Source organism: Pygoscelis adeliae, unplaced genomic scaffold (assembly GCF_000699105.1).
Source record: "Pygoscelis adeliae isolate BGI_AS28 unplaced genomic scaffold, ASM69910v1 Scaffold390, whole genome shotgun sequence".
Taxonomy (NCBI): Eukaryota; Metazoa; Chordata; class Aves; order Sphenisciformes; family Spheniscidae; genus Pygoscelis; species Pygoscelis adeliae.
In genome coordinates this window covers 301,650-315,051 of record NW_008823921.1, presented here as the reverse complement: position 1 = coordinate 315,051, position 13,402 = coordinate 301,650, and the positions used below count along the sequence as shown (strand labels likewise).

General features: G+C 44.3%; 1 protein-coding gene across 1 annotated transcript in view; it reads left to right on the top strand.

The window, feature by feature from the left end:
- The window catches only part of TSNAXIP1 (translin-associated factor X interacting protein 1), a 25,604-nt gene that overhangs the window by 5,221 nt on the left and 6,981 nt on the right, over positions 1-13,402 (top strand). Inside the window, exons 6-12 of the mRNA XM_009319970.1 lie at positions 1,766-1,859; positions 6,054-6,250; positions 8,832-8,967; positions 9,758-9,927; positions 11,301-11,460; positions 12,007-12,137; positions 13,108-13,236. Of these exons, the coding sequence (XP_009318245.1) occupies positions 1,766-1,859; positions 6,054-6,250; positions 8,832-8,967; positions 9,758-9,927; positions 11,301-11,460; positions 12,007-12,137; positions 13,108-13,236 (1,017 nt within the window). The remainder of the gene's footprint in view (positions 1-1,765; positions 1,860-6,053; positions 6,251-8,831; positions 8,968-9,757; positions 9,928-11,300; positions 11,461-12,006; positions 12,138-13,107; positions 13,237-13,402) is intronic.

The window sequence follows — 13,402 nt, the reverse complement described above, 5'->3', positions numbered from 1 at the left end:
CACAGGCCCACTTCTCGAGCTTGTCCAGGTCCCTCTGGATGGCATCCCGTCCCTCTGGCGTGTCGACCGCACCACTCAGCTTGGTGTCATCTGCAAACTTGCTGAGGGTGCACTTGATCCCTCTGTCTGTGTCATTGATGAAGATATTAAACAGTACCGGTCCCAGTATGGACCCCTGTGGGACGCCACTCGTCACTGATCTCCCTCTGGACATGGAGCCGTTGACCACTACCCTCTGGATGCAACCATCCAACCAGTTCCTCATCCACCTATCAAATCCACACCTCTCCAGTTTAGAGAGAAGGATGTTGTGGGGGACCGTGTCAAAGGCCTTACAGAGGTCCAGATAGACGACAGCTGTAGCCCTTCCCATGTCCACTGATGTAGTCACTCCATCACAGAAGGCCACTAGGTTGGTCCGGCAGGACTTGCCCTTGGTGAAGCCACGCTGGCTGTCTCGAATCACCTCCCTGTCCTCCATGTGCTTTAGCATAGCTTGCAGGAGGATCTGTTACATGATCTTCCCAGGCACAGAGTTATTCACATCTTCTTGTGAACAACATATTCTATAACTTTCCATTTTCAAATCAAAGCCCAAGTCTTCAAAAAGACATGGTAATCTAAAATGGATGTGAAACAGAATTTAGTCACTAAGCTCCTGAAGATTCCTGTGTAAACCCGTAAAGCAGCAAGTGTGTAGGTTCCCAAATTTTCACTGCAAAACCTCTAATTTCTGAAGTTAGGTTTCTGCATGTGACAAGAAGGGGAATTCTCATCTAGCTCTTGCCTGAGCCTAATTAGGATCCCCAAAATTCGCAGCTTCTAATGGGTCTGATCCTGGGGGTTCGTTGTGAGTGTTCAAGGATACACCTCATGGAGATGTTGAGAAACAATACTTTAATTCAGTACACAGATAGAGTAGGAGTGGGTACTCCTGTTTTTGTAATATCCTGCAATTAGAGCATTGATGCAGACTGGGAAGTTTAGATTCGATTTTCTCTGCACAAATTAATTCAAACTCTCATTCCCAAAGGAATCCTGTAGTGACGTGAAAAGAAAGTGGTAGATGGAAGAGAACAGAGGGAAACAAAGAGTAACTAATGGCAAGAGAAAATAGAGATCTCATAACTGTGTTTATGCTTTGAAAATATTTTTTACTGTCTTACATGACATGTTTAATGGTATTTAGTGAGGTACACTCAGTGAGAATATTACGTATTGCTAATGAAGTCTTCCCATGGCCCAGATACAACACGGAAGTTTGACTATCATCTCTGAACAAGTTTTATTCTGCTGAGAAGGACAACATCTGCAGAGATACTCTCTCTGCTCTGCAGAGCTTGCCATTTAACTTAACAAAATAGGCAACGAAAGCAGCAATATGATCTTGTTACATATCTTTAACATCCATATTGTTACATCAATATTGTAACTTGAGTTCTAGTCAGCTCCATCCGAACAGTATCGTTTTCATTTTGGAGCTGTGCCCTGACAGACTTGATCAAAGCTTCTCTTTGGCCACTAAAATGTCTGTCTGCTCTCCATCGTGCTGTGGTGCCTATCAACAGGGGAGAGAACTCCACCTTCATACGACATATTTGGGATGGCAGACCAAAGATGGAGAGACAAAATAAAATGTGGTAGCAGTATTTTTATACTTATTCTCACTGTCATTAGATGCCATTTGTGTTGGACAAAACAGCTATCTCTGAATTCTGAAAAATGTGCCACTGAATGTTTTCTCAAGCTCTCTTTCTTCTCTCAGCCCTACAGAGAGATCTTTGAATTCTTCATAGACAACTTCAAGACCTATAAGCCCTTGCTGTCAGCTATAAAGAATGAATATGAAGTTACTTTGGGTAAGCTCTCGGACTTTGACCTGTGGGGAAAATACACTAATAGAGACATGTTCTTACAGAGCTTAGCTGTGTTGGATACATACATGGGATGAACAGCCTAAACAGATGTCAACCGGTAAAACCATCTTTCTGGTCCGTTAGGTCTATTTCCTTCATACATAAGATGAAGTTGTTGGAGGGTTTGTTTCCTTCCCCTGTAATATTTCAGATTTTTAGATTTAGATTGACTTTTAGATTTTTTACATCTTCATCACATACACCATTCAGGCAACAGCAGTGTCTCAAGGTTTTTCTGGGACGATCACATTTGTAGTGGAGTGTATCGTACTAATACGTTTGGATGCGCTTGCTCTGTTAACTTGAAGCTTGAATTACTCCTGAAGCAAGGCAGGGCAGAGAACTGGACTGGCTGTTCCCTGTCCATTCTGAGTGTGCTTTAAACTTTGCTTGGCATTCAGATGCCACAGTGATACCAGTACTTTGTAAACAGTCACAGAGGGCTAGAAATAGACCGTAACCAGGCTCTCATTTCACACTGGGCACCGAGCAGCTATCGAATGTCAACAGTTTTCTACTGGGACAGTCTCTTAAAGGATATATATTGTTTATGCCAGTGCCTGTTACCTGGGCTACCTAATCATAGTCCCTCATTATAGACAAAAATCTTTCTTTGCACAGTATACTTCAACCAGGTGAATAAGTCAATTTTAATCATTATATAAAAACATTTTTTTTAAATCATTTTCCTTCCAGAACTCTTTAGTAGACATTTCTTTGCTTCAGCTCCTAGAGATTACCGGTGTCCATGCTGTAGCCTATATTGTACTGCTTTCTGAAGCTTTTTTTTTTTTTTAAGCATTTATTCACTGACTCCTCCATATTGCTTGGATGTGATATTTCCCTTTTTCAATCTGAAGTCTCTGGATACCCAACAAAACATATCTTTTATGATAGTTTTATTTTTGGAAATCAACTGAATACCAGTGAACCAATATGCCGTGGTACCAAGTGTACTTGAAGCTCTAGGAATAAAACAAATTGTTTTGTTTTTTTTTAAGTCGGGATTGGGATCCTCCCACCTTTCTGTATATTGAGGACTCATTTTCCTAATTACAGATTTTACCTTGCTAACGAGGCCTGCATGGCATCCATCCCCTTTTAGCTAAGGGCGTTGGATGGGGTTATCTGTAAGTAATTTCCAGGCCTCCCTCTCCCTGCCTAGCACAGACAACAGCTTACCTGCCTGGCCAAGGAAGCGGTCACCTAATACAACCCAACAACTCACAGCCGCGGAAACAAGAAGGTCCCACTTCCCCAGTCCTGATGGTGCACTCCCACTGCTTAGAGTGCACCACCTCTGCCACTCACTGGACACCTCTGTGAGCTGCGTCAACTCACCCAGCAGGAAAAACAAAGACCAAGAGCTGCAAAGTTTCCTGCTGGTTTAGTGAGTTGAATTGCTCACGAAAGTGGCTGTGCTAGGGAAGAGACAAAAGCAAGTGTCTGAGAGCAGAAAAAATACAAAAGAAAGAGAAAAGGAAGGAAATTTACTGATTTGTAGAACTGTACCCCTAAGTACTTATCTTCATTCTTAAATTATGTCTGATTGTGCTTAACAAAAACAACTTCTTTAAAATCTGTGAGAGGTGGCCATTCTGAGGGCTCCTAATGTCAGAATTTTATATTCTGTTTATATTCCCTCACTACAGTGCTTGGAGTCTTAAGGTGCAGATAAATGGGACAGTTTGCTTAGAGAGATGTCTCATCACTCCGCCTAACATGCATACTCCATCTGTAGCATTTCAGCGCCCTTTGAAACTTAACTAAACCTCCTTTACACCACAGCATTGTATTGCTCAGCCAACTTGATATTATCTTTGTAGTCTGATTTAGCAGCTATGTCTTACTCTGTTTTTTCTGCCATCCTGTACTAGCTTAGCCTAGATGATGCTTAAGGTGCCCACCACTGCACCCACTGCTGGGGTGGGTTCTCCCCTTAAATCTGCCAGCATTACAACGTATTCCCAGTTCAATCAGAATAATCTGATTTAAAAAAAAAAAAGTATTATTAAATGTCCTAAAACTGTACTGCTTACACTGTAGATTTAGCTGCATCATTTTGGCAGCACGACATTTGAAGTAGCTATCACGTGCATAGCTGAGCACGCAGGCCAGAGAAGGCAGCCGCCTCTGATGGGAACAGGGATGCGCAGCCTGTACTGGCTGCTTGCAGCCACGCGTCTTCCGCCAGAGCTGGACATACAACTGCAGCTGTAGCTCCTCTGGGAGTCAAGGTTGTGCTGAGCCAGTACTGAAGCTTTATGGCATTGTTTCTGGAGTAAAGCCTCATGAATGTGAAGGTACTAAGCAGAATTTGGAACACAGCACTATGAAGAAGAGAGCCGTCAAATCCCTACAGCTGTTACCTTGATCCGAGATAAAGGTTATGTGGCTGGGAGCTCCTTTGAGACAAAGCTGAGTGATAGGGTAGGTCTTCATGGTGATGTTATCCGTAGCTGAATCCATTTCCTGATTAAAATAACACTCAGGTTGGCTATGTCCACAGGGACTTCACACTGACTCCTTTGTGGTGCTAAGACTTCTGGGTCCATCCAGCAATTCTGCATGTGCAATGAGCTGCACCACAGCCTGAATTCTGTCCAAGTGGGAGAATGTCTGTCCTTTCTTGGCATGGGGAGAGTTATGAGAGGTCATCAGAGAGCTAATGTTCTCAGATGGCACTGGCCAGTGTCCACACTACAAAATAATCACTTTGGCAGCCAAGGAGTTGTGCTCTAACTTCTGACATACTGGGCAGCTACAATTAAAAATACTGTTGCACTTAATTTAAAGGGGTTTGCTGGTGGTCAGGAGTCAGCTGTGAAACACTCAAACTATGCCTCAAAACAAGTTTGCTGAAGTTTTAACATGGTCACACTGAGCAACCAAACAGCACAGTGGCAGAATCCCTGTGCCAATGCTCTTAACTTTTGCCATCTCTTGTCCTGATACAAGTATCACAGTGAAAGAGTTCTGCAAAACCTTTGGTACAGTTATAGCATGGGAAGGAAATTCACACCCAAGTATAATAAGAAAAGTAGTTCCTGTTCTTAGATTTATGTGTGCGTTTTAACTTTTAAAATGCAAAATCTGTTGCATGGTATTTGTACATAAATACTAATACCAGGTTTTACTGAGGAGGAAAAAAACCTCCAAGTCAGATTATTCAGCATCCACCAGCATTTCTATCCTTCTGTTCAGGAGAGAGAGTGAACAGTTTTAATTGCTGAATAATGCAGTTATTCACAAACAAAACAAGGCTTGCTCACAGCCTGGTTTGAATCACGCCATATCCTGTCTTTAATCATTTTATTCTCCTGGTGGAATTCCATCTAGTCATAAAAACAAACCTCCGCACCAAGGAGGTGGCATCAGAGGAAATTCTACCATGGAACTGTAACTAGGATGTGGGACCCGAGTCAAGTACTGTCACTAGGTTCCTCAGGTAAATATCTTTAAGAAAAATTTTCAAGTCAAAGGAGAAATAGCTGAGAGTGAAAAGCACACGTTACATCAAAGAAAGCCAAGCAGAGCACGAGTTCTTTACTAGATGTACTGAAGAGAACAGCAAAAGAAGAGAGGTCAAGGCATGCCTAAAAAGAGGGGAGAGTGGGTAGACAACAAATTTGTATACAAAAGGTTGCATGAGACCATGCATTTGGCGACAAGAAAGCAGATCAAAGTTCATGAAGAATGTGCCTTCACAAAAGAGGGTAAATCGCTAATTCCCAGCTGTCTTTAGCCCCATATGCTGCCTGTGCTTAAATGGTGACACCTTCCCAACTAGCGAAACGTGACAAAGCCATCAGTGCTCATTGTGTCTTACCAAAACCTTTAGTACTCAAGAAAACAAAATAAAATACTGTTCATCCTTTGTTTTCCAAACCAGAATAAATAGCATGAGCTGAAATCAGAAATCTTTGTGAAGTTCATACGCACAGCTGGATAAACAACAGGATATAATCCCAAAAGATACTACTCCCAGTCCTCAGACACCCACCAGGCCAAAGCAGTAAAAGCTCCATGTTCCCCAAGTCCCACTTCCCACCAGCGCTGTTTTGAGGTTGAATATCCAACCTCAGCCCAGCTGAGGAAAATCCAGGCTTTGGTGCTCATCACCTCTGCTTTCTTTAGCTCATCAGAAGAAGACAATTCGTGCCCTAGAGCCCCTGAAGGCTATGGTCACAACTGTCTCCGAGGAGTGCACCCGGCAGATACTGGCACTGCAAGAAAAGGAGAAAGATGAAATAAATACGTTAAAGCAAGAGAAACAACATTTGTTAAAGTTCATTGACAACATGAAGGAAGAAAAGAATTCTCTTCAGACTCAGGTAAATTAGACAATGATGAGTCAAACATTTCCCAACTTCTGTTGGATGTATTTTATACATTTGACCTCTTACCTCCCAGCCTCTCGTCCTTTGATGCCAGCAGAAGTTCTAGAGCAGGCACTGAACATCTGGCACGGTAGTGATGCTGGATCCCTCCAGAGAATATCTCTTGAGACAGGCTGTGCTGCTGCTCTCAGAAGTCTTCACTTGTATCTCTTGTCCCATCTGGCTCTTCCAGTGTCACATTTGAAGGGGAGAGGAAATAAATATCTTCCTGGTACTGTTTTAAGTTCTTATGTAAAAGTACATGCACTCTTTTACAACACTGTACCCTTAGCGTCTTTAAATCTGTATCATTCATCTTACTGACGGTGCAGTCACATTGGTACCTATAGGCAAGACTAGTTAAGTCTTTCTGATTTAAATCACCACTTTACACAGTTCTTGAACAGTTTCAGCTACTCAGGCTGAAATGACACTACTGTTGGAGAGCAACAAGAGCAGGGCTGCTGCATGGGAAAGGACGAGCCAGGAGCTGAGGGTGACTGCAATGCAGTCAGAGTCCCGCTAACCGGGGCACAGTCTCACAGCACCAAGCAAGGTGCTGGCAGCAGTCATCCGCAGCAGTTCCAGATGAGGCATTTAAGCCCAGGGTCCATCTGTGGGGTGCTGGGGGAGGAAGCAAGCACTCAGGAGCAGCAGGAGATAAGGCCAGAGTCAGGACTTGGAGACAAAACTGCAACAGACATCCAAAGGGGTCCATCCAGGAGAAGAGCTACCTACAACATCAGTCCAAGGTCCAGTTAGGATACAGAGACAGGACTGGAGGCAGATACACCTACAACATAGCTCAACAAAGACCAAAAGCCTCAGCCTGAGCTTAAACAGAGCTCCTTGGCTGCGGGCAGATGGTGTGTGAGTGGAGGGTCCAGCTGAAGCTGATCAGGGTAGTTAAGGTTCTTGGGGCCCTGACAGCTACTGTAGCTGATTCAGGAAGTATGAAAGAAGTGTTAGTTGGAAGGAACATCTAGAGTCTCCAGCCCAACCTCCCATGTGAAAAAAAACTATCCCCTATGTTACCTCACATCAGCCATGAGCTTGTCTGCCTTGAGTTTTGAGGTCCTCCCGGGATGGTGATCCTCCACCTCCCTGGGCAGCCTGCTCCAGGGTTGTACCATCCTCCTGGTGAAAAATGGGCAGGAGGAAGAAACAAATTGTCCTTGTCACACGGTAATTCTGCTGTAGTCAGAGGTGTGATAACAGCATGAACTCTACCTGAACTTGCTTTCACCCGGTAGTTTAAGTACTACGTTTAAGTGGTAAAGGTGAAGAAGAACAAGCTTCAGGACAGACTATGTAGGCTCCTTATTCATCTAGCTAGCACTCGGTGAACCTTAGAGGCTTTGGTTTCACTAGCTAGATCAAAATGCTTGTATCTCTTCCATTTGCAGTCCTGGAACTAGCCAGTTCCACTTGTTGGTACTCACAGGCCCCAGTGCTTCACAGAGCTATAGAGAACCTTCTCTGAAAGGAACAACCAAGAATTTATGTGAAGTTATACTTGCCTTACCCTAAGAATAGAGCCCAGAATCCAAATTCTAGTTTGGGCTATTTAATTTTTGCAATTCGGGTGAAGGAGGTTGGGAAAAATAATTCTGCTAAAACCAGATTTCCATTTTTGAGGCAGCATTCAAATATTCTAACTGTGGCATGGTTAGATACTCAAAAATCCCTTGGAAAGATCCACCTAAGCTGCTGACTTGTCTGCTGGTGGCAATGTGGTTGTGGCTGTGATGGTGTAGGGACACAGGCAAAACAGCACTGCTACAGTGGGCTCATATTTTTATGGGACTAACAGAGTTCAGAATTCTCATCACAACAGTCAGAGGTCCCTGAGGCACTAGTTGTCTTCTGAGCAACAAGTAAAACACCACCTTGATTCATTCCCTATCCAGCAGATTAGGCAGGCGTTGGCAGTGACAGGATGTGATCACATCATGGGAATAAGCTACGGTTTTACACATAATCCCAGTTCTTAGACTTCCAGATTTCTGATAGTTTTACTTTGCCACTAATTTATAATGCAATTAAAATTAAAAATTACAATGAAAAAATAAAAAGTACAGCACAAGTACAATCCCATGTTGCCATCCAAGATACATTTCTGTCACCAGTTCCCGTGGAGTAAATTGGTAAGAGTAGCAGCTTTTTTTCTCCTGTGTGACCAGCAACAGGGACAGAAGAAGTTGCTGGAAGGTTGTCTGGATACGGGCTTACAGCAGAGAAATGGTGTAACTCAGATGATGAAATGTATGTAATTCACTCTCTAGAAGGCTAAACACTCAGATGGAGCACCCTTTTGCACACTACATCTGAGTTTGAACTCTTCTGTCATATTTCCATCCGGTCCATCCTTTTCTACAGTGTTCTCTCTTGCCCACTCTCCTGCTCCAGTTTTTCCCATTCTGCTTCCCTTATCCCACTCTCTGCTCCTTAGTTTCTGCTCTAGACCCACCAAACCAGTCCAAGAGTTCCCACTGATGCCATGCTCCTGATCAATTCAAGCCCCTGTTTCCCGCAGGTGGAGCATTTGCAGACGAGCGTGGCTGAGGAGTATGCTCGCTATCTCAATGAGTACGGTGCCCGCAAAGTGCTTCTAGCAAAACTGAATGATATGCATAATGAACGGCTGGAGATGACACGTCACCAAGTCCAAGGTAGAGAAAGCAGATCTCTGTAAGAACCTCCCCTGCACGGAGACCCAAATGCACATCCATCGGTACAGCATTGCAGTAAAAATTCAGAGTGTCTCTGAAATATCTTCAGATATGCTTTGACTCTTAAAAGAAGTTAGACAAATTCATGGCCAAAAGGTCCATAAACAGGCAGGAAAGGGAATAGGCAGGGATGTACCTAACAGTCTGGTCTGATTCAGTAAGTCATTGCTTGTATTCCCGTACGCTCTCGCTTAGTACAGCAGGTAAATTGAAGGCAGGAGCTGCCCAATGCAAAGGTTCCTTATGTTTTTTGACTCCAGTGCCAACTGTCAGCATGTCTCACCCAGCCACAGCTGCCAGCTTTGTGCCTGTCCACACGGACAGACAAAACTGCTGAAACTCAAGTGTCACAAATACCTGGCACAGAGGTTACTCTGTTGATCCACAGTCTGGTTACAGGCACCCACAGTGCTACTGCTTCTGACTCTCTGGCTGTAGCCATTGCATCTGTGTAAGGCTCTCCCCGCCTGCGATCCTCTCCGTTAATCAAAAGCAAGCCTGAGCCTTTGAGTATGTATGTGTGCACGGGAGAGGAGGCGACAGTGGGTGGGAATGCGAACACTGCAATATACTCCTGGACTTGCAGTTCTTTAGTAATAACAGCCTACACCCATGCAGCTCTTGCCGACCCTTTGTAAGGTTATGTGGTCTAAAAGCTTAATAGATGATTTAGAAAACTACGACTGCAATTTTACTGTCATGGGCTTTCATCAATGGCTGTTGTTTAAAGACGTCAAGGGTGAAGATGTGGTGAAGTTAACTTTGGCATTAAAGATAGCTCGGCAGGACCTCACAAAAGCCCAGGTGAAGCTGAACACAATGACAGCAGACTACGGAGATGTTGTGCCCAGGAGAGATTTTGAATCACTGGAGAAAAAATACTCTGATTTACTTCAGGAGGTGAGCATAGGCTCCTAATTTTCAAGCTATACCACATAAATACAAACATGATGCTTCAAGTATTCAGGTTGGGATAGGGACTCAGTAAACCTAGAGCTCACGTACGTGCATTTCTTTGGGTTTTGTACATACATGAAAAGCCACTGTCTTCTAATCCCCAAAAGCTCCCTATCTATCGGACTCTCATACTGCCAGAGCACTCAAAATCAGTATACCGCCACAAAGCCTTGACATCAGTTTTAAATGAATTAACACAGTAAAAGCAATAATGGCCCACAGACCACCAAGAGCCCACAGATTACAGCTTGAGAACTACTGTCTGAAGTCATCGTATATATAAATAAATGAACTAGGTTCACCTCACATACATTGCACAGTTTTGCCCAAACCACGGCTACAAACTGCTGCTGGGCTAGTAATGCTTATCTGTCTAGCTGGGTTTTTGCCTTTCCCAGCAGTGTTAAATGGCTTCCTTAGCCTACTGAAACTCCAAGGTTATCAACCCAGCTAGGGGGCATTTTCCAGCTGTGAAAGAACTGGACTAGGTTCCTCATGTTGTATCTGTTTGCTGCCTTTTCAGAATAAATGTTTGCTTGCCTTGCACTGGAGATGCACAGGAGCAATGCCATGTCACGTGCAGGACAGCGAAGGGGTAACACCCACCAGTGGCTAGGATGGGGTCTGCTTCCAACCCCGCAGTGGCAGAGTGGCAGTGACCACTCTAGAAGGAGGATGAAAAAGAGAACGCATTGGATCCCACCACGTAGTTAGTGCCCAGCTGTGAAGAGAGATGGATGAAAAGAGTCCTACCCGCCTTTGTGGTTCAGAAAAGCAGTGCTGGGCTGTCCCGGATGCATTTGGGCCACTGGCAGCTCCATCCACCGTCAGCACAGCTTGATCCACTGTTCATGTCCCTACATCGTGGCATAATAAATACAGACACAGCCCTCAAAACCCAGACTAGAGCTGTGGTTACCTCTGAATCATGATGTAGTAGTAGAGCAAAGATAAATCATATAAAAAAGAAACACTTTCTAAATAAAGTATAGTGGATCTGAAGGGGATGCATGTAAAAATTTCTAGAACAAAAGCCTATGTTTCTCTTGCTCTCTCCTAGTGGATTAAGATCTATTTTAAACACGAAAACAGGTATAAAAGGGTCATTGACATGTTTTGTCAGAAGTTTTTGTAAACAGTAACAATAAAATTTAATAAATTATGTATTTTTCTTCCAATCTAGAAGCAATTAGCCAGGGACAGCTCTCCGTAAGTCTATGGACTACACTGACTGCTCACCGGAGCTGTCTGACAACAACAGAAAATTTCTGTTACTCTGGCTAGTTTGTTACAATCCTCCTTTCTGTATCCTTTAGATGAAGACTCTGCAGAAGGATTTCGATCAGCTCCATACGGAATATGAAACACTGCTGGAAATCCACAGAGAGACTGCAGAAGAGCGAGACAACTTCTGCGCTGAACTCCAGCGAGTTCAGCACAACTGCACACCCCGGCCAAACTGGGCAAAGTGTTCAGGTGCCAAATGTATTCAGCAGTGGTTTGCTTAAGGCAGCTCATCTTTAAATGGCTTTAAACTAAAGGGGGGTAGATTCAGACTAGATATAAGGAAGAAATTTTTTATGTTGAGGGTGGTGAAGCACTGGCACAAGTTGCCCAGAGAGGGGGTGGATGCCCCATCCCTGGAAACATTCCAGGTCAGGCTGGACGGGGCTCTGAGCAACCTGATCTAGTTGGAGATGTCCCTGCCCATGGCAAGGGGGTTGGACTGGGTGGCCTTTAGAGGTCCCTTCCAACCCAAACTATTCTGTGATTCTATGAAACACTTTGCTATGGTGCATTTCTTACCTGCAACGCCCCATTTTTCTCCCAGGCTTTTAGGCAGCGGGCTGAGAGAGAGAGGAGCTTGCAGGGTATTCCATTTTGTCTTAGACATCTTAGGAGACAAACTGGATGTCTAAAGATCTGTATCTATCATAATGCTCCTAGTGGGATTCACACAAAATCGGTATGCGTGGGTGCATTCTCCTCTTCTAGCAGCTCAGTGTCTTTTTGCTGTTGCAGAGGTGATTCCTGGTGGAGCTGACCGGTGGGGCTGTCTGGCTGAGGGGAAGACCAGCGATCAGCTAGTGGGTGTGCTTCTGGAAGAAATAGGAACAGGAGCACTAAGAGAGATAAATGTCTTCCCTGGATGGGTATGTGTAAGCTTTCTTCCCTGCTTGTTTCCACAGAGATTAATTGGCAATAAATATCATTAGAAAGGTGGGAGAATTGCTTTCATGGCTGGTGTCTTCAACATTCACCTTCCCGTTAGTGTAACCACTGAAAACTAAAAAACTAGGAAAACTCAGGTGCAATAGAAAAGCTGAAACTGAGTGTGAGCACACTGAAGACACAGCTGAAGTAGCCACACTTTACAACGAATCATCAGACATGCAGGTAGTACTAGTGGGCTGGAGCCCCTTACTAATGCTCCACTACATGGCTGAGACAAATTAACAGCGTCCTGCTGCTGAAAAGCCCTGTCCTTCTCCCCTGTCCCAACCCCCTGGTACTGGCTGCAGCAACAGGGAAGTATCCAGCAGAGCAGTATTTGTTTTTTACCCGTTTAGTTCTCTGCCGATGAGATGAACTCAAAGCACTAGAATGACTAAGAGTAAGAAGCGAAGCAAGACTACATAGCAGGGAATGACTACTTTTCGCGGCATCACGAAGTTAATTCAATTCACACTGTCCCATTGCACTGCACCCCAGCACGTGGGGGAACCAGGAAACGATACAGGGACAAGGAAATGTTACAAGTACAGAGTAGCATTTCTTTGGTCCTTCAACATCTCTTCCTCAGCCTTTCCAGAAGCTTGAACTGTTTGCCCTGCCATTCCTGGAAGGTATTTCCAAGAAAGTTCTTTCCTTTTCTATTTTTGCTGGGCGGAACCTCTCACATTTTGTCCAGCCTGGGAACCTCCAGTCCCATTTTGTCCACCCTGGAGCACTTGAGACACACTGCAGAGGTGCCGACAGATGTGTTTTATGGTACTGGGAATGAGACCTGCACAAATGACTCATTCTGATGGCTTTAGATGCTGAGAACATGGCTTTGGTGCTGCATCACTGCCAGTGAGGCGAACGCCTTACCTATATCTGTGTTTCTTTTCCATTACTTAGGGCAAAGGTGACAAGGTGCCTGTGTACCTGAGGCATGAAGGTGAAGTCAAGAACAAAAAGCTGACTAAGAAGGATGTGGTGAACATCCTAAAGGATGTCTGGAGGGAGAAAATTGCAGTAGAACAGCAGGTTTGTCCCATTTTCCTTCTCCACAAACAGCATTTGCTATGACAGTCAGTCCAGTTTGGGAAGGCAGGGTCTCACCCATGTCCTGCCTAGTGTTTCATCTGAATCGAGCTCCGAAAAACATTGTAAGAACAAACTGCCTCAGCTGGTGCCTGGCAGGGCTCCCCAG